This window comes from Urocampus carinirostris, chromosome 5, assembly GCF_059441175.1.
Source record: "Urocampus carinirostris isolate Australia breed hairy pipefish chromosome 5, RoL_Ucar_1.0, whole genome shotgun sequence".
NCBI lineage: Eukaryota > Metazoa > Chordata > Actinopteri > Syngnathiformes > Syngnathidae > Urocampus > Urocampus carinirostris.
In genome coordinates this window covers 21,071,988-21,099,610 of record NC_142353.1, presented here as the reverse complement: position 1 = coordinate 21,099,610, position 27,623 = coordinate 21,071,988, and the positions used below count along the sequence as shown (strand labels likewise).

Genomic DNA, 27,623 nt, shown 5'->3' with positions numbered 1-27,623 from the left:
TTTAATCCAAAGATTTTGAATAAAAGTAACGTCATCCATTTAGTGTATGGGGTAACTTGTTTGAGGCCTGGTTCCTGCTGGTCCAGTGTTCTCACTGGGTGCAGGTGGCTCTCCAGTTGCTGGCCACCAGCAAGCCTGGTACCTGCAAGCCCTTGCTGTGGCTTCTGACTTTTTACCATCACCCCACCAACAGGAGGCACCGTCGGGATGAACGACAGGTAATTCTGTCTTTAAACAAGCCGTTCGTTCACACCTGAAATAGCCATTCAAATAGAAATTTATTGACTTAAAGGCAAGTTTCCTGTTATAAAAATATAGTGACATCATGCGATAAGTAGCAAACGGTGATAATTACCCAATGGTGAGGGAAAGGGCAAATCTAATACAATGGCCGTCCACCTATAAACTTCAGACAGCGAGGTCCATTGTGAGATATGAAGTGAGTGCAGGAAAGACGAGCGCTCTAACCTCAATTTGGACGGCATGAGGATGGTATTTTTCTCTTAGCTGCCATTTCGGCCTCATATAAGAATTTGGGATTGTAAGGACACAATCTCCGTTTTATTTGAAAGACTGTACGTTATAAGCTGCACTGGATTGTAAAGCACTCCCCCCCAAGATAGTGTTTTGTGATTTATTTTTATATATAAGGCACACTGGACTTTAAGGTGTACAGTAAGAGCTAGTGTGGAATAAACAAATGAATTCATTCAATTAAAATGATTCATGGAACACAAATTAACATGACATATGGTTTTAACACTAAAATTAATTCATAAAAGTTTACTGTGATGTCCTCACTCTGAAGTACAGTAACCCCCTTTTTGACAGCTAGCAAACAACGTCCCGAAGTACCCCATTTATTTTCTTAAGCTGTTTATTTGGAGAATGGCCTCAACCATTAACCTTGTAAGGTTGCCGTAAAACTTAAAAAATAACAAAACAAAACTAATAACAAAGTACTAAAGAGTCCTGTTTGATTGCTAACTATACACGTACGTTAATTCCCATGAATAAAAATCACAATACGTTTCTTATAAACAATTACAACAAAAGAGGATTTGCAATGATCATATTCACCACAAGAGGGCACTAGAAGACCATTTTATGCGATTATCAAAGGCAGAATAGTTACCGTATGCAGTGTCATCTAGTTGTAACTATGCATTTCCTATTTAATCAACCGTGATTATGTTACATAAGGCTCACTTTCAAATTTTTGGCTGAATTGGGGTGTTTAGTTTTCAAAATATGGTAGAAATCAGTCAAAACTGTTTTAAAATAATTGGGGAAAACCAATGGAGAAGGGAGGGTCAGGCACATAAAAAAGGAAATCAATGATTACCGCTATCTATGCGAAGACAATGACGAAATATGGATCCTTCTCTGCTAACAGCGGAGAGGCGCCACCGTCTGCAACCGTCTTTCCGTTCTTCGCCTCATATTGACGTCTGTTTGTACTGGCAGGTTTGTGTCCAGCGAGCCTGGGAGCTCACGCGCGACCTTTTCTCGGTTCCCCGTCAAACCGACCCCTCCGAGGCTCTACGCCCCCTGCTGGCCCTTGTCTCAGCGAGCGCTCCGCGGCCATCGCCAGTGTTGATCCTCAGACTGATGCTGAACTGCGCCATCTTTTCCTGCCAGTCGCTGAGCATCTGCGCACCCGTCATCTTCAAAGTGAGATGGCCGACTTGCAGACGGGAAACTGGAGAAGTTGGAAGGGAAACGGTCTGATATGTTTAAAGTTTAGAAGACATTCAAAATGAGGATTCATCAATGGATTTCAAACTTGCAAGGAGAACAGGGATGCGAGCCTTCGGATCAGAAATTCCAACCTCTAAAGGCCCTCCCCTGATCCTTTGATTAAATTTCCTAGGTTACAAAAGCAGATCCACCCTAAAGGGTGTGGTCAGCAATGAACAGCATCATGATTGGCTGATAATGGCGATGATGTAAACAGTCATAATACGGAGTGTATGTACTGCCCTACTTACAACCGTTCCGGCCGATTGTTCGTAAGTTGCTTCGGTGCTATATTTTGTATGTTTAAGGTCTAAGTATTTTTAAAGCTTGTATAAGTGACCTGTTTTGTACTAAAAAATAAACGTTTCATAAAATAATATGCTCTATAAAGTTAAGTTTAACTTACTTTTGGAAGATGAGCTTTAAGAGGTATTCCTCCATGGTAAAAAGTGGCCGAAAAAAAGCGTTCCGACCATTTTCTCAACCGCATCAAGCTTTCTTATTCCACTTTCATTTCAAAAGGAACGGCTTGCCTCTTCTTTACACTTTACACCAACCATATTGAATGGATGCACAAGATATTAAACAATAAAAATGTCAAAGTTTTTAGCATGCCGGAGATGCAGTATAGTATGTTTACACACGAACTTGGAAGACGAAGCGGATTTCTTCTTTGTGGTGGATGCTGGGTGAGCTCTCACAGCGCCACCACACACTGGTCGCGGCGGAAAGGAGCACTACAGTAATGTCCTGTCCAGCACACAATACAAAATTTGACTTACAGCAATGTCCGGATATTTTTCGACATCCCGAAAAAAAAAAGTTTGTATCTACAGTTTTTCGTAAGTCGAATGGTTGTAAGTAGGGGAGCGTCTGTAGTCAAATCAAACCAACTGGTATCCTATGCTATCTCCTTTGCAGGTCTCCAACATTGAAAACAACAACAATATCAAAGTCTAAAATCAGAATCTTGTACCATCCTTTACTTTTAAAATATTGTTGATATCTTTATAAATTAGTCGACAATCAAAATATGAAGAGAATACATTAATGAATTTTGAATTTCATTAGTAGAGGACCCAACCCCTTAAATAAGAAATTCCAACCTGTTCTGAATTGTCCTCTTCTAAGCCCTTTTTTTTTTTTTAAATAAAACTTTTTGTTTCCAGAAGTTAGTTTCACTGAAAACATGTCAAATTCAAAGCACAGCAAAATGATTGGCTAATAGAGATCATGATGTACACAGTTCATAATAGTCAAACTAACCAGCTGATATCCTATGCAATCTTTTTTTTCTAAGTGTCCAATATTTAAAACAAAACAAACTTATCAAATCTATGTTCATTCGTATAAAATGATTTGTCAACTTTTGGAGCCTCTTTTTTTGCCATTTGCATGCTTTTGTGTGTCGATAATCAGCAAGTCGAGTATGTTTTGATGTAATTCTGCATGCTTGCCACCAGGTGGCGTCTGTGTTAGGTCCCATCAGCAAAGCGTGTCGCATCCTGAGCCTGCTGGAGTCAAGTCAAGAGCGTCTCCTGTACAGGGAAACTAGCAGCGGTCCCCATGCGCCCTCTGTGAGGATCCGTCAACTTCGGGACGCGCTGGCCACGCCCTCGCACGTGCTCATCACTCATGCGGGACACGCCCACTCCTCGCACTCAGACAGGTAGGGAGTTCACACACTCACACGTACGCAGTCGTTGGTCCGACAGGAGTTCAGGGTCCGCTTGAGACGTTGGCAACGTTATTGAAGGTTGTGAGTTTTTCACATCCGGGATATGAGCACACAACACACAAGGACAGGAGAGCAGGAGCAGTCAGGCTGCGATGAATGCTTCTCAAACTGATGGCTGACTACTCTTGGGCAGCACCAAAGATGCATGCAGAGAAAAATAACACCCTTATTCTGCTTGCATGTATAATAATAACTAATATATCGCGGTTTTTTGCTACTTGACAGATCAGATTATGCATTCTGATTGGCTTTACAGTCACCCGCCCCTTTTCTGCCTTGTTTGCTTGTGCGTCAATAACATCGCAGTCTAAGTATTACAAAAACGTCAAATCAATTCCAACGTATTTTTAAACGGCATGACAAAGTTGTATTACAAAAGTCTTTTTAAATTTCCAGTTTCTCTAAAAGCCGATATGTCAACAAAACACATTGGACCCGCAAAAGCACCAGCGGGGTGGGTAAAATCAAAGTTGGACTCATCGACCCGCTAAACTTGCTCTGGAGCCGTATGCGGCTCTTTGACGCTCCCTAGGTGTTCCCTGGCACCTTTTCACAAACGTTGGATGGATTGGATAAATATATAGTTTCCATAGAAATACAAACAGGGCACGTTCTTAACGTTTTCCAATAAATATAGATGGTTACAGTATGTTTATTCCCTTATGAGGCTTATGTATGGCTGTGACATTTTGGGTTGCTGACCCCTGCTTTGAAGTAATGAAACTATTTGTAAAAAAAAAAGTACATTTCTTTTATCTGTAAACAAATGTTTGAGCTGCAAATAGGGTTTGTTCTGTGGGTTCAATGAAAATATAGTATTTCAGCCCCTTAGGTCCATAGCAAGAGTTGTGCTGCCAATGTCTTTGCTCTATTTTTGTGATGCACTTACAACTTGTAGATTTTATTTGAGTATTTAAGTTATCACGTTTGTCCTGGAGTGCCACGTCTAATCTCATAAACAATGTACAGTATATCATCAATGACTTTGAAGACAATTCTATTTCTGTAATGTATGAGTGGAATTTATTCATTGTTCGACTTGGAAAAAGCATCCAGGGATTAGGCTTCAATACAGTAATCCCTCGTTTTTCACAGGGTTGTTTTCAATAAAGGACTCTTGAAAGTTAAAATCAGCCAAGTAGAAACCTATTTATTTATTCAATACTCTCATAAACTATACTATACATTGAAATCCAATAACAGAGCTTTTTACAGGCTCAAGCATTTAACAAAGAAAAGTACTGAACTTTGTTAAAGTTTTTTGAACTCATAACTTGGATACTGACAAATTATATTTTAAAAGTGTAACTGCTGTGATATTGCACGATTGATTTCGAAAATGGGGTGGAAGTGTGTTGCGAACACTATTTTACTTCAGAGTATTTTGTTGCCATCGTGTGGATGTTTTTGGTAAATGAAAATGTGGCGTAGAAATGCTTTCACCTTCCTCTGGAATGCAGTCCAACTTTGTTGGCGATAGAAAGCGTCTACCTCTTTGTTTTTATGTTTTCGTCAGTCCAGTGTTTAGTTGACACGAAACATTTGCGCTTCGTAATGTTGGCTTGGTGAGGGATGGGCACCACCAGGTTATACTTGCCCAAGGCACACAACAGGAAATGGTACCCCACCCTAGTGGTTTAGGGATCCAACCCACCAACCAATGTAGGTTCATCAAGCTGTTGTACATATGTGTACAACTTAGACAGCGACGTTATTGGCAGAAAAGGGGCTGGGAGACTGTTTAACCAATCAGAATGCAGAATCACCCAAAAGTAAAGCGCAATACAGCAAATTATTACCGTATTTGTTTTTTTCACCGGAGCATTCTTTTTCTTTTGTCTTTTAATACTTTTGTTGGCCTGGAGAGGGATGGGCACCACCAGGCTGTACTTGCCCAAGACACAACACTGAAAATGGTGCCCCTACGACCATAGTGGTCAAGGGAAGCAACCACCCACCATTACATGTGGAGTGCCGCGTCTAATCTCGTAAACAATATACAGTACGGTAATTTATCAGTGGAATGAATTCTTCACTGCAAAAGCATGCAGGAATTGGCATCTCGTATTATGATTCCGTCCCGATCCCGTCCGCGCGTCCCACGGTCTGACTTCCATGAAGTCATGTGTTAAATATGAAAACACGCCAACAAATTTCCAGTCTAAACTCTTCACAAGCTTGATCGGATCCTGAGACTAAACACAATAAGACACCACCATCGACTTCTTTTCCAGATTTATTTCAGATGCAAAATTGACATTTTTCAGCATGGCCACAAGAGACACTAATGCATTGTTCAAAGTTCCCCACCAATGTTCCTTTTTCTGTTTGTGTGCAGTTAGCAGCTTGAGATGTTTTCTCCTGTGGGACCGCCACGTAAATTCCACTGTTGCAGGACCCGTTAACTTCTTGTCTTTCTGCTGCCTTGGAGATGAGACAAAAAGAAGAATTGACATTAGAAAAACCTCACAAAAGAAAATATTTACTAGTGGACAGAACTTTAAACTCTTAACACACAACTTACATAATCATTGAACTGGTTTGATAACCAATTATGTGATTACTGAAATCAACCACAATGTTCATAATGAAGCATTCTCTTGTAGATATATTTGACGTATCTTAAGCTTTTATGTCTTTATTACGTGTTTATCATGGGGTGTCATGTCCAATCTCATTGCAAACAACGATCACTGTGTTCCCAATGACAAAGACAATTATAATTCATCTTTGCCTTTTTGTGTGAATTTACCAATACGTAAGTGGATGCACCGAATCTTCACGACTTTAAGGTGCACCCATGGAAAAAAAATCAATTTAACCCAAAATTTTAAAGTGCACCTTATATACTCCAAAATACAGTGGATGAAATTTGAAATGCATGGTTTCAATAACATGATACTGTATATGGCAACTGTTCTGCCTTTCAGTAACATAGTACCCTCTTGGGGTTAACATGTTCATTGTTTATTGCAAAGAATAATTTTTTGGGTTATAAAACTAATTTATGTTCTATGAAATTACCGTATTTTACGCACTAGGAGGCAACCCTGAATATAAGGCGCACGGAATTAAAACTGCTGTAAAAGCGACCATATCTAGTTGTCAATGATTAAGCAGTCGGAAATTGTCCCTGACCAAATTCACAAAATCATTGAAACGGGAATCAAACCCAGGTCTTAATGGTGAGAGCGGCAAAACACATCCTCACTATACCAACTAGTGATACAAATGATTTACAAAAATGCATTAGATTTGATCTGATTATAACACTATCTTTACCTACGGTGCTAGAAACAAATTTCGGAGAATTGAGAAAAAGTCATGCAATCCCTAATGCCCCCAATAAGCATGGCCTTGCATGGTTGACTCCCACTTTGTGTGTGTGTGAGTGAGTGAGTGAGTGAGTGAGAGAGAGAGAGAGAGAAGCACATTGTAAAGCGCTTTGGGAAGTCTTCATTGACTTTGAAAGCGCTATATAAATGCAGACCATTTACATTTAGCGCGCCCTAGTGGCTCCTTGGCACTTTTTCAACAAACCACGGCCCCAACAACCTCACCCAAGTACAATGCCCAGCAAAGCAACGCCATTATCACAAAAGACTTAGATTTTTATAGGGGTGTGCCTAATAATTGGGTGCCCCTTACAGTACGGAAGATACGGTAAATTGAAATGACAAAAAAATGACTAGATATGTCAAATCCCAATCCTTCGTAGGGCTTGTTGGCGAGTGATCCGAACACCTGTTCCTGCTGAACTGAGCCAGTTGTTGTGTAAGACTGATTATCAGCTCAGTAGGCACAGGAGGCCGAGCCCATTTGTTGCTGCCCGTCAATCAATAATTCCACATTTTATCATCCGATTCACATCTCGGGGTCCTCCCAGCTGTTGCAGAATGAATTCGGCCCGCATAAGGTTAGCTCGGCTGTTCAAAGACCACCTCGATTCACTGTCAGGCTAATAGAAAAAGAAAAGGCCATAAACCACTCAAACGTCGTAAACGAGCAACTTAAAGGCCGTAAATCCATCGAAGGCTTTTGCACGATCAACAGTTAGATCGTACCGACGCGGAGACGCCTTTCTGATCTCGCGATGAGCCGGGGTTTGTTGTAAATCTCCGGTATGTATATATATATATATATATATATATATAATGTGTGGGTGGTGAGGGCTGTCATACCCTCATTGCTCTCTTTAATAGTCCGTTGATGACCATTAGTCCTTTCATGGGGTCTATATATAGGTGGACTGATGACATTCTGGCCACGGACCTCATGTCTAATTCACACATGAGCCGCCTTCATGTACTATAAATGGATGCCCCTTCATCAGAGCGTCAGTCAGACTTTGGACCAAAGTCTTCTGTGGTGTGGGAAATGTTCTCCTCAGGTGCAGAACTTAGCCACTGTGAACAAAGAGGAAATCAATCACTGTTCACCAATCAGCTAAGCTCTGTGCCTGACTGGAGACAAAACACACAAAGACTCTTGAAACGTTCTCATCAGGACTACCGAGTCCAACCCGGTTTCTGGAGGATCGTCTCCTGTTCGGTTTTAACTGTGCACAAATTGCCTTAGCAGCAGGTCGGGTCAGGGCTGTGTGGTAATCCCTGGCAATGTGATTTTTAATCTTAATTCACAAATCAGCACGCCAGGAACCCCCGCAGCCCAGACAGAGGGCATTCACCGCGCCCCGGAACTTTCCTCGTTGAGCGGATGGAAAAAAGTCAACGCATAGGTCAGCGGTGCCAAATTAATTTTAGCTCAGGGGCCACAGAAAAAGCACTCTGACGGGAGCCGGACTAGTGAATTGATGGCATAAAAAGCGTGCCTTAGCTGGGGGTCTTTTTGGAGGCTCACAATTACCACACTATTAAAAGCACTTGTTTATATGGTGTAACCCCCCAAAAACAGTCCTTTGTGATTTTTTTTTCATATATGAGGCACACCAGACTACAACAAACACGGAATGAAAACTACAGTAGTGGCTAGGGATGCATAAAAAAACAATAACAACCATGTGTGTGCATTAATTAAGCAATCCACATATAATTCCTGATCACAATTGCAAAAAATCGGATGCAATGGGATTTGAACCCCAATCGCGGCATGGAGAGCGCCTACTATCTACTTAATCACTTTGCTTCCTTCATTCTCTAACATTTGTACCAGGTACCGTGACAAACTAGTGTGACAATGAGATAAGACCAATTCCCTTTTCCTATGTCATCTATGTCCCTAGTGGCCTAGTGGTTAGGAGCCGGCTGATCCACTGTTATTTGGGTTTAATATCTGTTGCCACCATTAGCAATGTTCCTCATGGTAATTTACCAATATGCATTTCCAATTCTATTCACAGAGCGCACTGGAATATAAGGCGCGCCATCAAAATGTTTTAGGTGTGCCTTATAATCTGGTAAATACAGTAAATTATGACTCGGCAATGTAAGATTTGATTGGAAACGATTGGGGGATTTTCCCCTCCACTAAGATTTAATCTAGGTGCATTTGTATACAAACAAAACAACAAATACATTTTCACTACAGTATAAAATCATGCAAACTGGAAGGTGACAAAAGAGCATACAAACATTAAATAATAGATTTAAGCTTCTTCCTGTATTTTATTTTATATGAACATTTTTACCTAAATATCTTTTCTTTGCTGTTACATTTCCTATCTATTATAGAAAGGATCTAAAGCCTCTTCGAACTTGTGCGAAGACAGCAGGGGATTGCCTTAAACAGCACGTCTGTGACTTTTATTTTCAGTAAAATAACATCAGGATGGGTTTCATCAATGTTCTCTGGTTGATAAATTCTAGTCATCAACCAGTGGTGGCACAGCGAGTGGCGCCTGTCTCCAGTGACATCCAGTGGACAAATTTGTGACTGCAAGTCATCTTTCTCTTGTGGATTCTCTCACAATTGTGTTTCAGGCCACATAGAATGATGCGGGGGGACAATTTTTGGCCCACGGACCATGAGTCTGTCACATGTGGGGTAGATCTTTCTTCTGGTTGGCCACACTCCACTAACTCAACGATATGCTCCTCATTAAGCGGATCAGGACGGATTCCGAAGGCATGCGGCGCTCGGATGGAATGCCGGGGCGGGAGGACCACCCGTCTTTTCCTATAAAGACTTTAAAGAAAATGAGTGGAAAGTCCCGATAGACGGCCATGTTTTTAAGTCTTGCTTTGAGCTCCTATATATAAAACAAGCAAACCCAAGTCGGAAGAATTACAAAAACACGTCCATGCAACTGGGGAGTAAATTCATCCATCATCTTAATTGGGCAGAGGTCTACACCGGACAGGTCCACTTTTGTTTACACAACTTGTAGAGTTACTTGCTCGAAGGGGCTCTTAGGGAAGCTTCTGTATGTTCTAATCTACAGGGTTCATACCCCCTTTCCATGGCCAAATTCAAGCACTTTTTTAAGGATTTCCAAAGCCAATTTCTCCAGTACAAATAAAAGAAGAAATCTGGTGAGAATCCTGTATTCTGCAGAGCTCAACTATATCTCCAATTAACATATGTGATTTTTAATCTTGCGTGTTTATTTATCAAGGCATATAGGTGGAGGGCAATGCCATACAAACTAATACCAGCTGCCGTTCATCACAAGAGAATAAATGCAACGGCTAAGCGAGGCCCCCAAAGCGCAGTGTCTGCGTTATTTTGAAGCAGACGTGTTCAGAAAAATGGCAACAACTTTAAGCATTAACGGATAATTCACCGCAAAATTCAAGCACTTTTCAATCTTTGAGAACATTAAAATTCAAGGATTTTCAAGAACCTGTACTCAAAGCCTCCAAAATGACTTTTTCCGTGTTTTGTCACTGTAGTTTTAGCTGCATGGGAAACTGATGACATACTACACCAGCTTCTGGGCCGAGCAAAATCATGTTTTTTATGGCTTCACAAAGTAACTCCACTAAGTACGGTAAGGGTCTCAAAGTTTCAATTGGGGGCCAATCACAGCCCCTAAGATGATAGTTTAAGGCCCCCGCCTTAATATAAAAGTTTAAGGGACAATGTGCATTATTTGAGCAATGGATGTTGCTGTATTCTATTGTGAAACCCATAACTAGTGCCAAATATCACAAGTAAGAATAGAAACTAGGGAAACTCAAAGTGAACACAAAAACTGTTGCCTGAATTCAGGCATGAAGAAAATGGGTCAGGGTTTAAGAAGCTGAGAAGGGCGCGGAAGAAATAACCTTTTTTTTTAATGTACTGTATAAGGCGCACTCCTGAATTTGGCTTGAAAATCGGTCTTTTTTCTCAGTTCGAATTTAGCATTGAAAGTGAAAAATGTTGTTGAACAAATAAGGTAAGGTCATGATTTAAATCATTTACTGAACACAATACCAACATAAAAATAACAATGTATTTTTTAATCATGTGCTTCCAAATCCAATTCATCATCAGATACACAAGGAGTTCTTTCCTTTGTTGTGCTTTTTTGCATTTATTTATATCTTTCCGGACAATTTCCTGTTTTCTTCATTCTCCAAGATTTGTCTTTGGTACCATGAATAAAAATCTGACACACGGATAAATACAGTAACTGCTTGTGCGAACTACTCTAATTTTAATTTTAACGCGTAACTGCAATGTAATGTAAATTGTCTGCATTAATACAGCGTTTTTCAAGTCAATGAAGACATCCCAAAGCACTTTACAATGTGCTTCACACTTTTCCATTTTACACACTAAAATACCAATGGCAGCGTCAGACATGCAAGGCAACTGCCTGCAATCGGGGGCATTAGGGATTCAGTGTCTTGCCCAAGGACACTTCCACATATAACACAGAGGAGCCGGGAATCGAACCTGGGACCTCTTGATCCCAAGATGAGCGCTCTCCTGAGCTAATGCAGCCACAATTTAACTTCAAAATGGTGAATTTCTTTTTTTTGTGATAATTATTAGAATGAATGTAAAACCTTGGGAAGTTTTTTGACATAATTTGTCTTTTGAGTGGTTGGAAATTAAAAAAAAAAAGCAAATCAGAAATGACAAAGTTAAAATACTGCAAAGGCATGGACATTCCATGGTCAAAATACCTCGAGTGTACATATAATTATTACTAACCCCAATGGGCAGGGGTATGAGAAAACATGACTTTCTGTGATAACAGATAGGATTGGTTGTTCACTAATACACAAAGGTAACTTGACAATGAAAGTGATAAGGACTGTGTATATTATTTGACCACTAGGTGTCGCTGTATTGGAGGAAATTAGTAATATTTTCTTCTATTTTTTTGCTCAGCCTATTGTTAGGTTTTTGTTTTTTTGTGTACCAGTAGCAGCAGGATGCCAGACAATGTCGTTTCCCTCTAGGTGAGGGTCATTTGAAACAAAAGCAAACTTTACAACCTATGAGTATTTTCCCAAAATGCACATTTACATGATAGTTTATGTATTTTTGAGAACTTCCCCTTTAAGTGCAGCCCTATCAATCCATATTAATTCTGAACTCCAAGTCAGTCACAAGGGTTTTGTCACGATCCTGTGCGCTGAGTTTTGTTTCTCTATTCTCTCTGCCTCACTTGCATTTAGCACATTGCCTCTGGTGTTCTGAATACTCTCGCCCTCGCCGCCTGCCTTTCCATCTACCAAACTCTGCCCTAATAAGGACTACCGCTTGAAAATACTATTCCGAGTGAGTTCATGATAGGTTCATGTGGATATATGTTGGCAGAAGCTCAGGAAGGTCAGCCTCACAAGATTGAAACATGTTTGCAGAATAGACAAAAAAACAGAGACACCTTCCCATTACATCAACCAAAGAAGAAATTATACTGTCATTGGCTTTACTTGCAAACTCAGTTTTGCTAAAATTGGACAGATAAGGGAACGAACGAGAAATAATTGGGAATTTGGCAAATCGGGATTTCTGCAAAAAGTTCTGATTTTCTTTTTCTCTCTATCCTCATCCATTCATTATCTGCACCGCTTATCTTCAGTAGGGCTGCGGGGGTGCCGGAGCTCATCCCAGGAATCTTTGGGCAGTGGACAGAAACCCAGAACTGGTTGCAAGCCCTTATATTTCTCTCTTTCTCTTTCCCCTGATGTATTTCTCTCTCTACCTTTCTTTCTCTCTCAATCTGTCTTTCTCTTTTAAACTCCCCCTTACTCTGTCTTTTCTCTCTCTTTTGATCCTTCTCTTGTCCCCCTCTCTTTTTCTCTCTCTTCCTTTCCCTCTAATGAAGTAGTCGCGCCCCCACAGACTGCTTTTACAACCATGTGGCCCTCGAGCTCAAATAAGTTTGACACTCCTAATATAGACAATAGAATACGCCCATTTCTGTTGACTATTCAGGACAGAGATTGTCTTAAATATTGGATGTATGCCCTGCACATAATAAGTCGTCAAATTATTTGCACAGAAAAGAAAAGGAGAAACCCACTAATGAAAAACAAAAGTAATAGCCTTCAGGGAGGTTACACTGTAGATAAAATACCACATGCATGGTGTTAGCAACACATGCACGTCACGTTAGACTCCTACCTATCAGAGTACCATCTCCTCTACCACCCTGCGTGCCGATTGGTCCATTTCCCCCCCGGCCAACGAGAGGCAGCGACGAGCCAGGGCCTGCTGCTCGCCGTCCTCCTGAACCATCAGCTCACCGTACAGGTACACGCCCATCGCCTGCAGTCACGCAAATACATTTAAGTGTACGACCGCGCTGCCATCGATGACGTGGGTGTGGAAAACGCTTTTACTTGATCATGGAGCAGGAAGTTCTCCACGTCGCCATAAGCGCGGGCGTGCTTGTGTTTGACCACCAGTTCGCACCAACGATGTCGCACCTGTAAGTCACAACACAGGGAAAATGTGTTTAATATTTTATGCCGTTGACCGCTATGGCCATTAAAATTTTGAATTACCGTACTATAAGGCAGACCTAAAAACCCCTATTTGGTCAAAAATCTGAGAATGCGCCTTATATACTGCTGAATACATGTAGGAAATGCATACGGTACTTATTCGTGTGCGTTAATACACAAGGATTTAGGGCAGGATGGACAAACGGGTCGCATTGGGTTAAAAAAACAATAATTGCACTGGGGCCTGATTGATGTACTGACATAAACCAATCCATTTTTTATTGTTTGGATTCATCTGCACAAGTTATGTTTCAATGTCTTATTTCTTCATAAAGGGACCATTTCATCCAATTGGTTTTGAAACATTCAAAATATATAAATATAAACATATGCATTTACAGATAAAAATAGAGTGGTAATGATATATTTTCGAATGCCTTTTCATTTGTTATCTGTACCACTGGTGGTCCAGTAATTAGGTTTTTGCTCTCACCACTGCGACCCGGGAGGGATTCCCATTCAATGTATTGCGATTTAGGTCGGCGACATCTTACGACAGAGCAATCGATACTCTAAATACATAACGTATACAAAAATAAATATGGTAACTCTTACTGTAGTTTTAATTCAATGTGCCTTGTACCGCGGTGTGTCTTTATTATGAAAAAAATATGACACAATGCTATTTTTGGGGGGTGCACCTTATAATGCCCAAAAAAACCCCCCAGTAGGCTTAAGATATGGTTCGCTTTTGAAAAACTTACATTTATTAGTTCATATCTTGAATCCCAAGAGTTTAAGCTTTTGAATGAGATGTGACATGACGTAATTTAGTGACTGGTGACATCGTACAGACATGCATATTTACGTTAACGGGTTAAGCTACAGTCTTTATTTGTAAATATCTCATATTTCAATTTGGGCACATGCGGCTTATAATCGGGTGCAGCTTATATAACAAAAATGCGGTTTTATAGTCCGAGTTTTACGGCAATTACTCGGTAATGCGTCTGTCACTGCCAGCGACCCTGGTGAGCATTAGCGGTTCGGAAGATCAATCAATAAATTGTGAAAAAAATGATAATGATCTTGCTCATATGGTAATAACATGATGTTGAAACCATCGAGCCTGTCAATCCCTTCACTCTCAAGTCCTGTCCTGGAGTCGGATAAACCAGCGAGTGAAGTCGCGAAGCGCGTCTGGCAGGCGGCCACCGAAACACTTTAAACGGAGCTGACGGCTCATCTGTGCTGGCTGAAGGCGCAGGAGTATATTTTGGCTCCGGTCCTGACCCGCTGCCGTCCAGACGTGACGGTTTACCGAGGGGAAGGTACGTGCGTGACCTTCTCAAGGTCGGAAGCTGAAACAATTTTTGAAGAAGCTCCTCAAGGAGGGAGGACGCTTGATAGAGTAAATGTGAGGCCGGACCACACGAAAAACTTTGGATTGGACTTTGGAGGACAAATACTTGTACAGTGGTACCTCTTTTTATAAACAAAACTCGCTATACGGAGACTCCAGGTTCGCGAGCAGTCCCAGAGGCTACCACTAGAGACCGCTGGTGACTTCTTACTGCCAGCATCAGCACGTTTAGTTTGTGCATTCAAACTACTCCAGGCAAAAAAAATAATAATTGTTTTTAATGGACGGTGAGTGCTTATGTATCTTGACTATCAATCTCATACCAGTAAATTAACCAACTTATTAATTGCCAATTCTTTTTTTTGAAGTGTTAATGTACCCTACTAACACAATGTGGCCCCTATTTACTTACAGCAAGGCAGACTATGTAGAATCCGGTCACGATATTGGTAATCTACGACAACCTTGTAGTCTGCTACCAGTGACAGATATGATCCGGATTAGAGCGGAAATTGTCAAAACGAGATCTGATGAGATATTTTTCCAGTATAAAAAAAATGTAATACGGCATACAAAATGTGAAAAGATTGAAAAAAACGTATTGAATACAGGGAAAACTTAAATTGACCGGTATGCAATATCCGTGACCCCTCCTTGCAACGCCCCGCCCCTTTTGACCCTGCAGAACGCACACACATGAGTTAAGGTGCTCATGATAAACTCACATTTTATCTTGTAAATATTATAGTATATATCTTATTAATGTACTTCTTTCATGATTAATTTCTATTTTAATTGGTTATTAGTGATCAGAAATGTGTTTTCAAGCTATTTCGACCAATTTGGGTTTTTTTTCTTATCGGGAAAAATCGCTCGTCCGAATAAAGAAATCACTGATTCTGTTAAAGAACCACAACAAATATCACCTTGTCAGAGTTTGCAGACCTTTTAATGGGATAATCCAAGCACATTTTCAGGACTTTCAAAGCAAATTTTCCAATTTTTCCAGTCTCAATTAACGAAAAAAACAAAGAAAAATCCAGTGTGAATCATCTTTTTTGCAGAGCCACCAATATATCTGCATTTATTTACATATGCACATTTATCAACACATGATTCTTAGGTCTTCAGTACATATTTGTTTTTGAGACAAACTTCTCCGCATATAGGTGTTGGGTGAAAATTACAGCCTACATTTTTAGTTGCAGGGAGTTCTTCCCATTAAAATTTACCACTGGGAAACGCTACCTTAATTTATTGCATGAGCTATAATAAATATCCATAATCGCTACGTAATCCTTCGAATCAAATGTACTCGTAAACCAATAAATTGCCTGAAAAAGTGCTGTATAAAAACATGTAGAGCAAAATAAGACTATACAACAATAAAATCCCCTCCTTTATCCTCTCGCAATAACCCGAAACACCACATACACAGACGAACACAATAGTTAAAATACAATAAAAATAAAATAAATAGTAGTAGTAAAGGTCTTATATCCAATAAAATAGTAAATAAAATATGATTATGACAAGGCACAGACTACCCAAGTGTGGAAAGGGCCCCGAGAGGGCCTTATCCACACCGATAGGGATGGCAGCAGTTGGCCTAAGATGTTAAGTCATTAAACCACATTCAACCAATGTAATCCCCACCTCCACACACATAAAGAAACGCTAAAATAATAAAAATAGAACAACAACAGACGAACAGAAACACAAAAGGTTAGAAGTTAAACAAATCAAACTAAATAAAAATGATTACCATATTTTCCGCACTACAAGGCGCACCGAGTTATAAGGCGCACCCCCAAAAAATAGTTTTTGGTCCTATATTTTCCATACATAAGGCGCACCGGATTATAAGGCGCTACAATGGGAACGTCGACAAAACAGTCAGATAGTTCAGTCAAACTTATTACCCCCTTAACATTCCCAAAGCTTGCAAAGAAGCAAATACGTGTCTCAGACATATACGGAAACAGTGTCTGTACGATGTCACTCAAATGCATCGTTCCAAATATCATTCGGAAAGTTAAAGTCGTGGGATTCAAGAAATGCCAACCATTCCTTAGTTTCCATTTTCTTTTTCGCACGCAACTTTACTGTGCATATGACAATAAACACTTGGAATTGAGTTTAATTTTAAAAAAAGATATCACAGAAACATCGAGATCAGTCTGAAACAAGATACAGGGAAAATATATAGCCGGAGTAGCTCACCGAAGTCGTTGTGTTCAATAATAATGTGCAACCATGGTCCTCTTATATCTGTGAGTGTAGTAAATCCAGGAGAGTAAAATATTTACAAATACAGTACAGAATAGTAAAATACTGTTTACTCTATGCCGTAGTTCTACCCAACATGCTATTCACATTCATCTTTTTCGGCCAATTGCAGGCTTTGTTTTGCCCCTTTAGCCTATGCGAGCCTGTAAATGATCAAAAGGATCCGCCCCCTTTACCTCCGAATAACTTTAGCCAATAGTGATCGATTCAAATGATGATTGACACATTGGTTAGCCAATGAAACGCCGGTATATAAATCCCAGCATGCACCGCGGACTACTTCGCGTTCGGGGGAAAATCTAGTCGGCGGCTGCTTGCATTAGTTGCCAGACTTTGCGACTTAATATTGATCCATATATAAGGCGCACTGTATTATAAGGCGCATGGTCAGCTTTTGAAAAAAATTAAGACTTTTAGGTGCGCCTTATAGTGCGGAAAATGTGGTAATTAAAATCCTTGCACTCATACGCATTTCATAGTGCCCTGTTAAGGTGTAACATACAGGGCGATGACGCTTCATAGGACAATGCCATACAAACGAATGCCAACTGCTGTGAATCAGTGTCGGTATAATTTCCAAGCAGACTTGTTGAGAAACATGGCAACCTTCAAGCATTTAAAAGCTCTTCAACCAAAACTTCAAGCACTTCTCAATCCTTAAAAACACAACATTCATTTTCAAGCATTTTCAAGGATTTCAAGCACTCGTACGAACACTGCGTCGTGAGGAATTGTGTAGATTCAGGAATTTAAATTATTTTGAGAATAACATAACTTCTGTGTTACCCGAATAATGAAGCGGGCAGAAGAAATGAACGGATGTGCGACCACGAAGGCAGCAAAAGGAACTCATGGTTTCTTTTGCGCACAGCTCACGGGGGCGCTCACGCGGCCCCACGGCAGCTGTTGCCGTGGCCGGGTTACATTCCTGGGGAGAGCCCTGGGGCACGGCAGCTGCATGGAGTTCACGCTATCTTATTTTTTTCTTATTCTAACTTGACTCCTTCCTCTCCGAGGGGCCCCTCTCGCTCTAACAGTGACATTCCTCCATTTATTAGCACCCCCCTACTGGCTTGCTACTGCAGCAACTGATACAACCTGAGTTGCAGTGTGGAGGATCACAAACACTGTTGGGACTAACGTGTTCCAAAGGAACGAGTTCCTCGATTGAATTGCTTCTCTCTGTCACAAGTACTGTGACTCATCATTATTAACATTTTTAATCGCTACTGTCATTACCACACGATGCGTTACAGTATTATTTTAGCTACTAATTTCATGCAGATCATGAATTAGTGTCCCCTGATCATGGAATACGCCTGCATCACTTATGTTTTCACATACAACCTTCCATCCACCATCCACGCGCACTGTGGTGTGGGTATGTTTATATTTAACCAGAAAGTAGAACTGAAACGGTCGGGGGTGGCCGCTGGAGCCCATCCCAGCCATCTCCGGGACGTGGGCAGCGGACACCCTGAACTGGTTGCCAGCCAATCGCAGCTGCAAATCACATTCATGTTCTTCATCGACGCACCAGCCGAGTGATCCACCGCTAAGAGTCGCACAGCTGGGCGATTTTACGTCCTCCCGGGACGATCGGAGACAAATTCACGACAGGGTTTATACTTGCGCCGCACCGCGGGTGCCGTTCAGTCGCTCCCGCGAGCGAGCCCCTAACCCGCGGCGCGTGTACTTTCGGGCGCGATTCGCACGACACTGCGACAAGCCGAGCGGGTCGGGCGCTCGGCGCGGAGGCCGGTGTCTGCCGCCCGGGCCGCGATGGCGCTACACGGCCCTCAATGGCTCCGGCCGACGGACGGGCGGCCGCGGGGGAAAGAGGTAGCTGGGGGGACCTGTGGGGTTAGGATGGGCGGGATTTCAGAACTAGAAAAAGAGAGAAAGAGAGAGAGAGAGAGAAAGAGAGAGATACTTTGTTCATCCCTGTAGGGAAATTCACACTTCCAGCAGTATCCTTGTGTTGAAAAATAAAATAATAAAATCAAGATATAGAATACAAAAATACCCAATATAAAGTTTTGCTATAGAGTATTTAAATAGTGCTACGGAAAATACATACTGTAATAAAAATAAGGTAATATGCAAATGTGGGGGTGTGGTTTAATGTGGGCTTTTACTCCCCCGGGTGGAGTTAAAGAGCCTCATGGCATGAGGAAGAAATGATCTCCTCAGTTTATGCAGGTGTCACCAGTAGTAAATGGTAGGCACTGCGTGAGGAGAAGGACATACAAACAACAACAAACCAACAAGAAATTCACTGGGCAAAAGTGAGCACAGAATTTACGGTAAGCGTACGGAATTTTGGTCTTTTTATTAGTGCAATACACCATGTCTGGAGGAGATAAAGAAAACGTCTGTCCTGTATGCTGATCTCGAGCTGAACGTGATAAAAGCGGCTAAAGAAACAAGCAACCTTGACGCAGCAAGAAAGTTTGGCTTAAATGAAAATGTCTGACGATAAAAAAGATACATCACTAGAAGTTGCACATTAGGCCAAGCGTGCAAAAGAAGGATATAAACATGGACAGTGCCCAGAAATGGAGGAGATCTTCGAGTGGTTTGAAGCCCAGAGACAAAATGGATATGGAGTGTCTCAGCTAAGTGTTCATTTGCAAGCCTTTGAGATTGAACAAGCCAAGAAAATATGAAAAGGATTCACTGTTTCCACAGGTTTGTGTACACATCTTATTCTATTTCTGTTAGTATGTGGCTATTTTAAAGCAGTTTTAGGAAGTCGGCCCATATACAAGTATATTTGCTCATTTGTAACAAGATAGTTTCTTTCAGAGAAACACACTACTTTTAGGCGGTAGTAATCAAGGGGTAATTGAATTACTTTTTACATGAGGTAACTATAATTAATTACTGTTTTTCAGTAACGCACCCAACAAAAGCCTTCTTATCACATCATTTGAGCAAAATGTTTGAAAATAAATATATGAGACAGACATCGCTGTTATCAGTTATCCAGCTAAAGTCAGCAATGTTGTAATTACAAAGGCAAACTATTATCACCTAAACCACTTTAAGGGACGACAACAAAGCCACAAGCGGGTTGGAATACCTCAACCATTACGCGTTGCATCATGCGCAAAAATTAAGTTGGTTCAGAAACAACCCAATTTAGGTCATGTCTGGATAAATGCGATAATTGGGTTAATTTGACCTTGCTTCCTAGGTTTTTGTTTCATAAAGACAAGAAATACAACCACATATACAGTTGCTCCTGTACATACAGGCAACATCCGTTACGTGAAATTTGAGCTACAAGATGTCTTTTGAGCAGTTATCTTACTGGGCATTGAAGAGAAAATCCAACCAAACAAAAACAAAAAGGCATTGTTTCAACTAGATTTCATGACAAACTGTGTTATCAGTTCCAGTCAAGCCAATTAAACCAATCTGGTGGCACCACCTGTTATTCTTTGGCTCCAGACGTGAAAGAATGAACAGCGATTAATTGTGTCCATTACTCATTGGGCACCATTTAAACAAATGCATTGTTCGTACAACATGAGCTTTGCAGACTAAAGTTTGCGATAACTCTCCTAAAATATTTTGGGAGATTTAACCGGAGTAAATTATAAGCCCCCTCGAAAAAAAAAGTACCCGGACAAAAATGATACTCACAGGACAATAAACTTTAAATATCCCGCTATAACCTCCACTGAAATTAAAACGTATCTGTTACAAGAACAAAAATATCACTCATCTGCTATTCTACCTGAAGGTGACCATAAAAGCAATAATTGGTCAATGCCTGGTCATCATTTTAACAAAGATTAGTGGCAACATTAAACTGTCTTTGCTGCGGGAGCACATTGACAGTGCTGTGCACAGCATAGTCACTTTTCAGATTTTAAAAACACGTGTTCCAAGTGTTTGAATGATGTGGCCTTCAAGGGAAAAATAGGACATGTTTAACAAATACCTGAGATCAAGTTCACATTCCAGAGCACCTCACATGGGAAAGGAAGCGGACCAAAGTCATGCGGCCGGCCTCAAACGAATGGATATTCGTGGTCACGAACAATGTCCCGGAGGGAAAAGCCTATGTGCCAGAAGATGCCCGATTTCTTTTCGAGGAGCTTTATGAATCATGCTGCCAACATGGCAGACAACTTGATGTGGCCAGCACTAACAGTTGCTGAATAAACGTTGCCAGCGCCTTTTTTACATAAAATGTTGTGACAAAATAAAAAACGCAATTAACCAAAGATTCAACATCAAACAAAATGGGAACCTAAAAGTTATCCTAAAAAAAGTTACAATATAGTAATCTCTCGATCTATCGTAGTTTACTTTTCATGGTTTCGCTACTTTGTGGATTCTCCTTATACTTTAAAATTATGAATTGATAGTACACAGGTTTGGTACACCGTTTTCACGAATATTTTTGTTGATCTGAACAATACACCTAAAAATATTTTTGAGACAAATCTCTTTTATAGGTGTTGGGTAAAATGACGGTATATGTAGCTTGCAAATTCAGTTGCAGGAAGTTACTTCCATCACAATTGAAAACTGAGAAACGCTACCTTAATTTCTTTCATTGCCCATAATAGATACCCAATCCTTGCATCATGGTGCCCTGTCTAGCTGTAGTGACCTGTAGGGGCCGATGACACTTCATAGGACAATTTCATACAAACTAATGCCAGATGCCGTCAATCACAAGTGATGAAGGAATATGATGGCAAAGTGAGGGATATTCATAGCTTGGTTGTTAGCCAGGTCCGTAGTAGGATAGCTGAAAAGAACAAATCACTGTAGCAACTAAGCTGAGCTAAATTTAACCCACGTTCATGCAACAGACTTAAGGCTAAGTTCAGCCAAGATAATAAACATTACACCAGCTTAATCCTTCATCTTGGTTTCGTGCAATACGCCCCCTGGAAGCGTCATGAAGCTTGTTGCCGATCCATGACCAGCATCAAACAGTCTCTGAAAAAATGCAAGCTAGATAAAACTGTCTGGAATCAATTGATGTAGAAGATGCAAATGCTTCTTCACACAAGAAATGGGGCTTGAGAAAGGTGTGTGCGTGTATTTGCCTAAGTGTTTTTCCATGCACCACTATGTTGATAATGGGCCTGTGTATTTTTAGTACACACTTAAGGTTTTTCCTGGAAACTCTAGAGTACGACTCCCCTTCAGCGTGTGCCAGGAAGTTCAACTAAGGATACAAATCCTCAACCAAATTTGAAGTTGTTCACGACAAGTACTAAAAGCATGAAAAAAGTAAACAATATGGTTTTCTCAAAATGGGTATTGTGTAAACAATTAACTTTGTTCTGTCTTTCATGTCATATTCTGACCTTAGTTTTACTCCTTTGTACTTGTTACACGGGGTACTGCGACCCAGGGGTGGAGCGGAGAACAAACAAGAGACAAGCTAAGCACACACATACACGCGCATATTGTTAATAGTGCCATTAAGGAACTTTGTGCAGCACTAAAAAAAAAACATGACGTGTATACTTGTGGGATTTTACTCAGTAATGGCGGCCATAAAGAGGAGAGTTGCTATTACGGGGAGAATTTACTACGCATTACTCAGCGCTGTAGAAGCTGGGTCGGAAGGCAAAAGGAGACTGTGCGCTCTTATTCTAAGAGGCTGTGCGAGTGCAGCTTACCTCAGCGTCTTGATTGTGCAGGTCGTATTCACGAGCCAAAATGCACAGGGTGGATGCGCTCAGCTTGTCTTCTTCTAAGAGGAGCTCCAAAAGCAACACAAGTTGATCTGAGGTCACCTGAAAGCAACAAAAAAAGACATCAACTGCTGCAAATCATTACACATTTACAAGCATATTTTCATTTGTGAGCATTTCCTGGAAGTTTCATTTTGTGCGACGCGGAGAGCAACAACACATCAATACAAGTCAATTAAAGCATCCATTTCGAGGCAAGGAGCATGGAGATAATAAAAGTGAACCGAACGCTGTAATGAAATAAATATGATAAATTGAGCGCATCCTTTCCAAATGGGGGAATATTAGAAAAAGAGCTAGAAATGCAGTGTAGAAAAGAAAAAAAACAAAGCAATCAAGATACATAATCCAACAAACACTGCAGTGACGAGTAGATACAGACATATATTTGACTCAGATTTTTTTACCGAATATAATGTACAGTTCATTAATTTTGCCTTATTCATTCTATAGAGATTTGGAAAATACATGAAAGAGAAATACAGAAATGCTTGTTCAATAACAGAAGAGCAATTAGGATTGTGCATAACGCTAGGTACAAAGAATATACAAACGGTTTTTAAAACCCCACAATTGTTAAATGGACACTCATTATCTAAGGGTAATCCAACACTTCAAGGTCCAATATTCAAGTACAACAATGACAACCTATGTGCCATCTGAAAAGATATTAATTTATGTAATTAGTCAGGTTTTTGGACACATGTTATTATTATTGTATTGTACAGCTGTTTTAGTGCAAATATTTTGTTGTTTCCTATTAATAGTTGATGTTGTTTTTTTAAAGGTAAGTATAATAATAAGCCACAATCAAGGTGTCATATTAAAATAAGGTTGAGGGTTCGAGTCAAGAAAATGTTACCTCTGAAGTGCAAAGGCAGTAGAGAAAAAAATAACGATTCAAAAAGAGATAAATTCTTCAACTTCTTTTCTCCCGATGACAAACATCATGAGGGAAGCCGACAAGTTGGCGGTGGATTAAAGAGATTATTCCGTCGATGGATGTGGGCTGCAATGATTCAGAATCCACCCGGGTGGGAAAGACTCTCAACTCAAAGACAGACCTTCACTGTGAGGCATCCCTTCGGGAGGGAAAATGAATGGCTAAGGCCTCCATAGAGGCTCACATGGAAGGAAGACAAAACAACCAAAAAGAATGAATAAAGTGGATGCTGTGGTGCAACAGACATCCGGTTTTCTTTCCTCACCTATCTACCCCTTACGTAACAGTATTCCGGTGTGCCCATAAAACAAGATCTCAAAAATGTAAAGTAAATTCCGGACTACAGAATACACCTGATTAAGAATGACACTCCACTTTTCATTGTATGAGCTTCACTGGATTTTAAGCCGCAGGCTCAAACAGCCATAAAAATGAACTTAGTCACATGCATTTTTTACATGTTAAGTGTACACCTATCGCCAACCGCGTGGGAATTTTGGCGTCGACACCTTTGGCTGAAGAACTCCAACGGCGCCCTGAATCGAAAGAAAGTTCTTTAAAGCTCAATAATGTATTTAATATAACAACGTCATAGAAAACCCTCATAGTTTTCTTTTCTTTTTCAATGTTTGATACATTAAGAAACAAAACATTTAATTCTAATATATTATATATTTATTTATATTTATATATTATATTATATATATAATTTAAATCTCAGGCATACACCACCTCGTGTTAGCGAGTCCACCTCGTGTTACCAAGGTGGAGGTCAGCTCCGGTAGCTACCGGTTGCTCCAGGTAGGTCTACGTTAGCGTCTGGGATGCTAGATGTGAGCCACGTTTCTGTAAAACACAGCAAACTGCACTTCCTGTGCGCTTTGTTTTTCACCAGCACAGCCAGTTCGTCTGTCTTATTAGGTATAGAGTTCACATTTACCATGATTACGGACGGCACCGAAGACCTATAACGCCGCTAGCCGCTTAGCCCTAGCTCCGGCACTGCATCCACGATAGGGCCCCCTCATCAAGCCGGCGCGAGAATTCTTCAGGGCAAGGAGTTGATTCTGGCAGCGCCAATAGACTTTTGTTTGAAATGGTACTTCGTCTCCATCTTGCGGTGGAATGTTTTTACGATTGTATTAATTTAATTTGTTTTAAGGGGAAACCCGTAGTTTTTGTGATCCAACCTTAACACCGTAGTGGGTTCAAGAAAACCGTACTCATTACGGCAAAACCGTAGTACTTGGCAGGTATGCAAATCCAACAATCGAAGACAGCCAGCACTCCACAATTCATCTTAACATTTAACTATCTTAAAACACTAAGCAGCCGATCACCATTTAACCAGCCACGCTTCTTTTTATCCTTCATCCTTTTCCTAAAACCCTCATCCTCTCCATCTACCTCAAATGAAGTAAAATACCCAATCAAAGATAAATGTAAGAAAATCAACACACACAGACAGACCCTAGAAACTTTCAAATGCGATGAAGTCCTCCCTCATTGATAAATTTAATCTCTTTTTACTATTGGACAAAGAATATTTCATAAGATGCAATGGAATTCTCCTATCTGAAACCAGTACTCCCAGTACTCCTTGCAGGTTCAAAGTCAATTGATGTCTACTCTCCTTATTTTGAGTGTCTACTAAAGATTCAGTTTAACACTCATCTTCACCCTCCTCCAAAGTGGGAAGATAGCGTGTTCGCTGAAGTGGACACTTTCTGAAGGGCCCACCCATGATCTTGCGCACCGCTTAAAAAGTCCAAAGCAATAAACCACACACTCACAAATCTTTGCAGTAACTCACTCACACACACACACACACGTGCTGCTAATCAATATGTCTGCGCCACTGTCGCCATAACAATTTTGCAGTCAAGGATGATTTATTAAAGATTGAACACACAATGTTCCACTAAATTTGACAACAGTTCCCTTTCACTTACATCAAAAATGCAAACTTCCAATACCCCTTAAAATCCGTATATTGCCCGTGTATAAGTTGTGTACTCACTTATTACTTTGCACAAGGCCTTGAAAAATTATTTAAATTCCTACAGATCTCAAAAAGGCGGTTCAATGTCTACTGCAGATATCTTAAACTTGTGGCCCCGGACGCCAATTGCAGCCTTCATCATGATAGTTTGAAGGCCCCCCGCCTTAAAATGAAAGTTAAAGGGATGGTGTGTACTATTTGACCACTAAATGTCGCTATATTCTGTCATGCAAATGAGAACGAGTGCTAAAAATCTCAAGTAAGAAAAAAAACTACAGAGACTTAGCATGATTATAAAGCACCATTTCTCCAATTGTTTTTGCCTATATTACGTCAGTTTTTTTTTAACATTTCGTTCTTACAAAGAATGACATACAAAGGAAATTATTATTATTATTATACCCATAGCAGCATGACCATGCCACTCCTCTAGGTGAGGCTCATGTTATGTAAATTGAATTTAAATTGCTTCACCTACGAGTATCTAAAAAAATACACATTTATGAAAGTTTATATAATTTTGCCAATCATTCAAATCAATATCCTTTTTTAATGATTGGCATTTTGTACCACTAGGAGGCATTCAATAATTCACATTGTTTCTTTAAGTGCAGCAGATTACGGAATAATTTCTTACTGATTGATGTATTTTGATAGTAATTCTCAAATGTTTTTCTACTTTTAGATCTTATTTTGCGTAGGGAATGTTTTTATCATAACATTATTTTGGAATATCTGATTTGGCCATATATCACCCAGACCTTAGCTCCGGCGGCTCTCAAGTAAATTTAGTTTTAAACCCCTGGTCTACTCGAAGTATGAGTTATTATTTTTTTTTTGTAGGAAGCTTGAGGTATTTGTCTTGATTGTATAACACACTCAACCTCTATTACAGGAACAAAATTTCAAACCCAATAGCACAGGATTGCAGCACAACACAAAATTGACTTTTAGATACTTTGCACTCAGAGTTGCTCAAAGCAATTTATGATTTATTGCTCATTAGCATTACTTGCATTGTGTTTGTGATGCCCAGAGAAAGCAATTATAGGGGAAAGGTGAACTTCATTGCTGAGTGCTCACTTATTAATGAGAGTAGAGAGAATGGCAAACAACCACTTACTAGCAAAATACACACAAACGTGCGCAACACACCCACACAAAATACTATCCTGACCCAAAATGCAATTTAAAAGAGCATCTAATTCCATACCATCCCTGGGAATGGCCGAATGTAGCTGGGCAGACTGTCGTTTAGGAGACAATGAGCGTCCCAAACATACATGCAAACTGCTGACACAAGCACCATTAGGTATTTACTGAGCCAGGTCTTGCAAAGACCTCGGGGAAATCTGCTGTGCATTTTCTCGCTTTGCAGAACAATGGCGTTCACATGACAATGTTCCTTACAACAACAGGTATGGATGTGAGTATCGGGTGCTTTGGAAAAGTCAAAACGAATCACGCTGGTGCAAAGGGCCATGGGAATACGCTAAACTGGTCATGCGATTGCCGATTTGTTGCTTGTCGAGGCAAGCTTTGACCTCTGGAGGTTTCACAAACAAACACGAATTCGCAAATACTCTTGATCGCCTCACTTTTGGAGACGGTCACAAGTGATTTAAAAGGGGTTGTCCAGATAAAGTATTTCGGTCCTAAATCTGCTTGCCAGCAATCCATCAGCTTCTCCATGGCAACGACAATAAGTTGAGCTCAAATCTGTACAATAAATAGCAGGGCGAACCACTAATGGTTCGATGCTTGAATTGATTGTGAGACTTGTTTTCCTCGTGATTTCTGACCGGGGTCCGTGCATATCCTGGTAGGCCGCATGTAACACTTCACAAAATTTAAGTTTCGGTACAAGCCTAACTTCTGAATTATAAGTTGCACCTAAAGAAATTTGAAAGTGCACCTTATTACCTGGTGCGTGTTACCTACCACAGAATACTGTGGATAAGGTTGTAC

General features: G+C 40.4%; 2 protein-coding genes across 4 annotated transcripts in view; one reads left to right on the top strand and one right to left on the bottom strand.

Annotated features, from left to right (window-relative positions):
• Nucleotides 1-6,104, top strand: part of fancc (FA complementation group C) — a 42,342-nt gene extending 36,238 nt beyond the window's left edge. Inside the window, exons 13-16 of the mRNA XM_088336137.1 lie at nucleotides 44-218; nucleotides 1,468-1,674; nucleotides 3,204-3,409; nucleotides 5,817-6,104. Coding sequence (XP_088192263.1) covers nucleotides 44-218; nucleotides 1,468-1,674; nucleotides 3,204-3,409; nucleotides 5,817-5,820 — 592 coding nt within the window. The 3' untranslated portion in view covers nucleotides 5,821-6,104. The remainder of the gene's footprint in view (nucleotides 1-43; nucleotides 219-1,467; nucleotides 1,675-3,203; nucleotides 3,410-5,816) is intronic.
• Nucleotides 5,697-27,623, bottom strand: part of aopep (aminopeptidase O (putative)) — a 109,298-nt gene continuing 87,371 nt past the window's right edge. For 2 of the 3 annotated variants that reach the window (XM_088336136.1, XM_088336132.1), the window contains 4 exons: nucleotides 22,636-22,752; nucleotides 13,222-13,308; nucleotides 13,004-13,147; nucleotides 5,697-5,902 (listed from right to left, as the gene is read on the bottom strand). In XM_088336136.1, the coding sequence (XP_088192262.1) occupies nucleotides 13,007-13,147; nucleotides 13,222-13,308; nucleotides 22,636-22,752 (345 nt within the window). In that variant the 3' untranslated portion in view covers nucleotides 5,697-5,902; nucleotides 13,004-13,006. The remainder of the gene's footprint in view (nucleotides 5,903-13,003; nucleotides 13,148-13,221; nucleotides 13,309-22,635; nucleotides 22,753-27,623) is intronic. The other variant, XM_088336133.1, reaches the window with a different exon arrangement.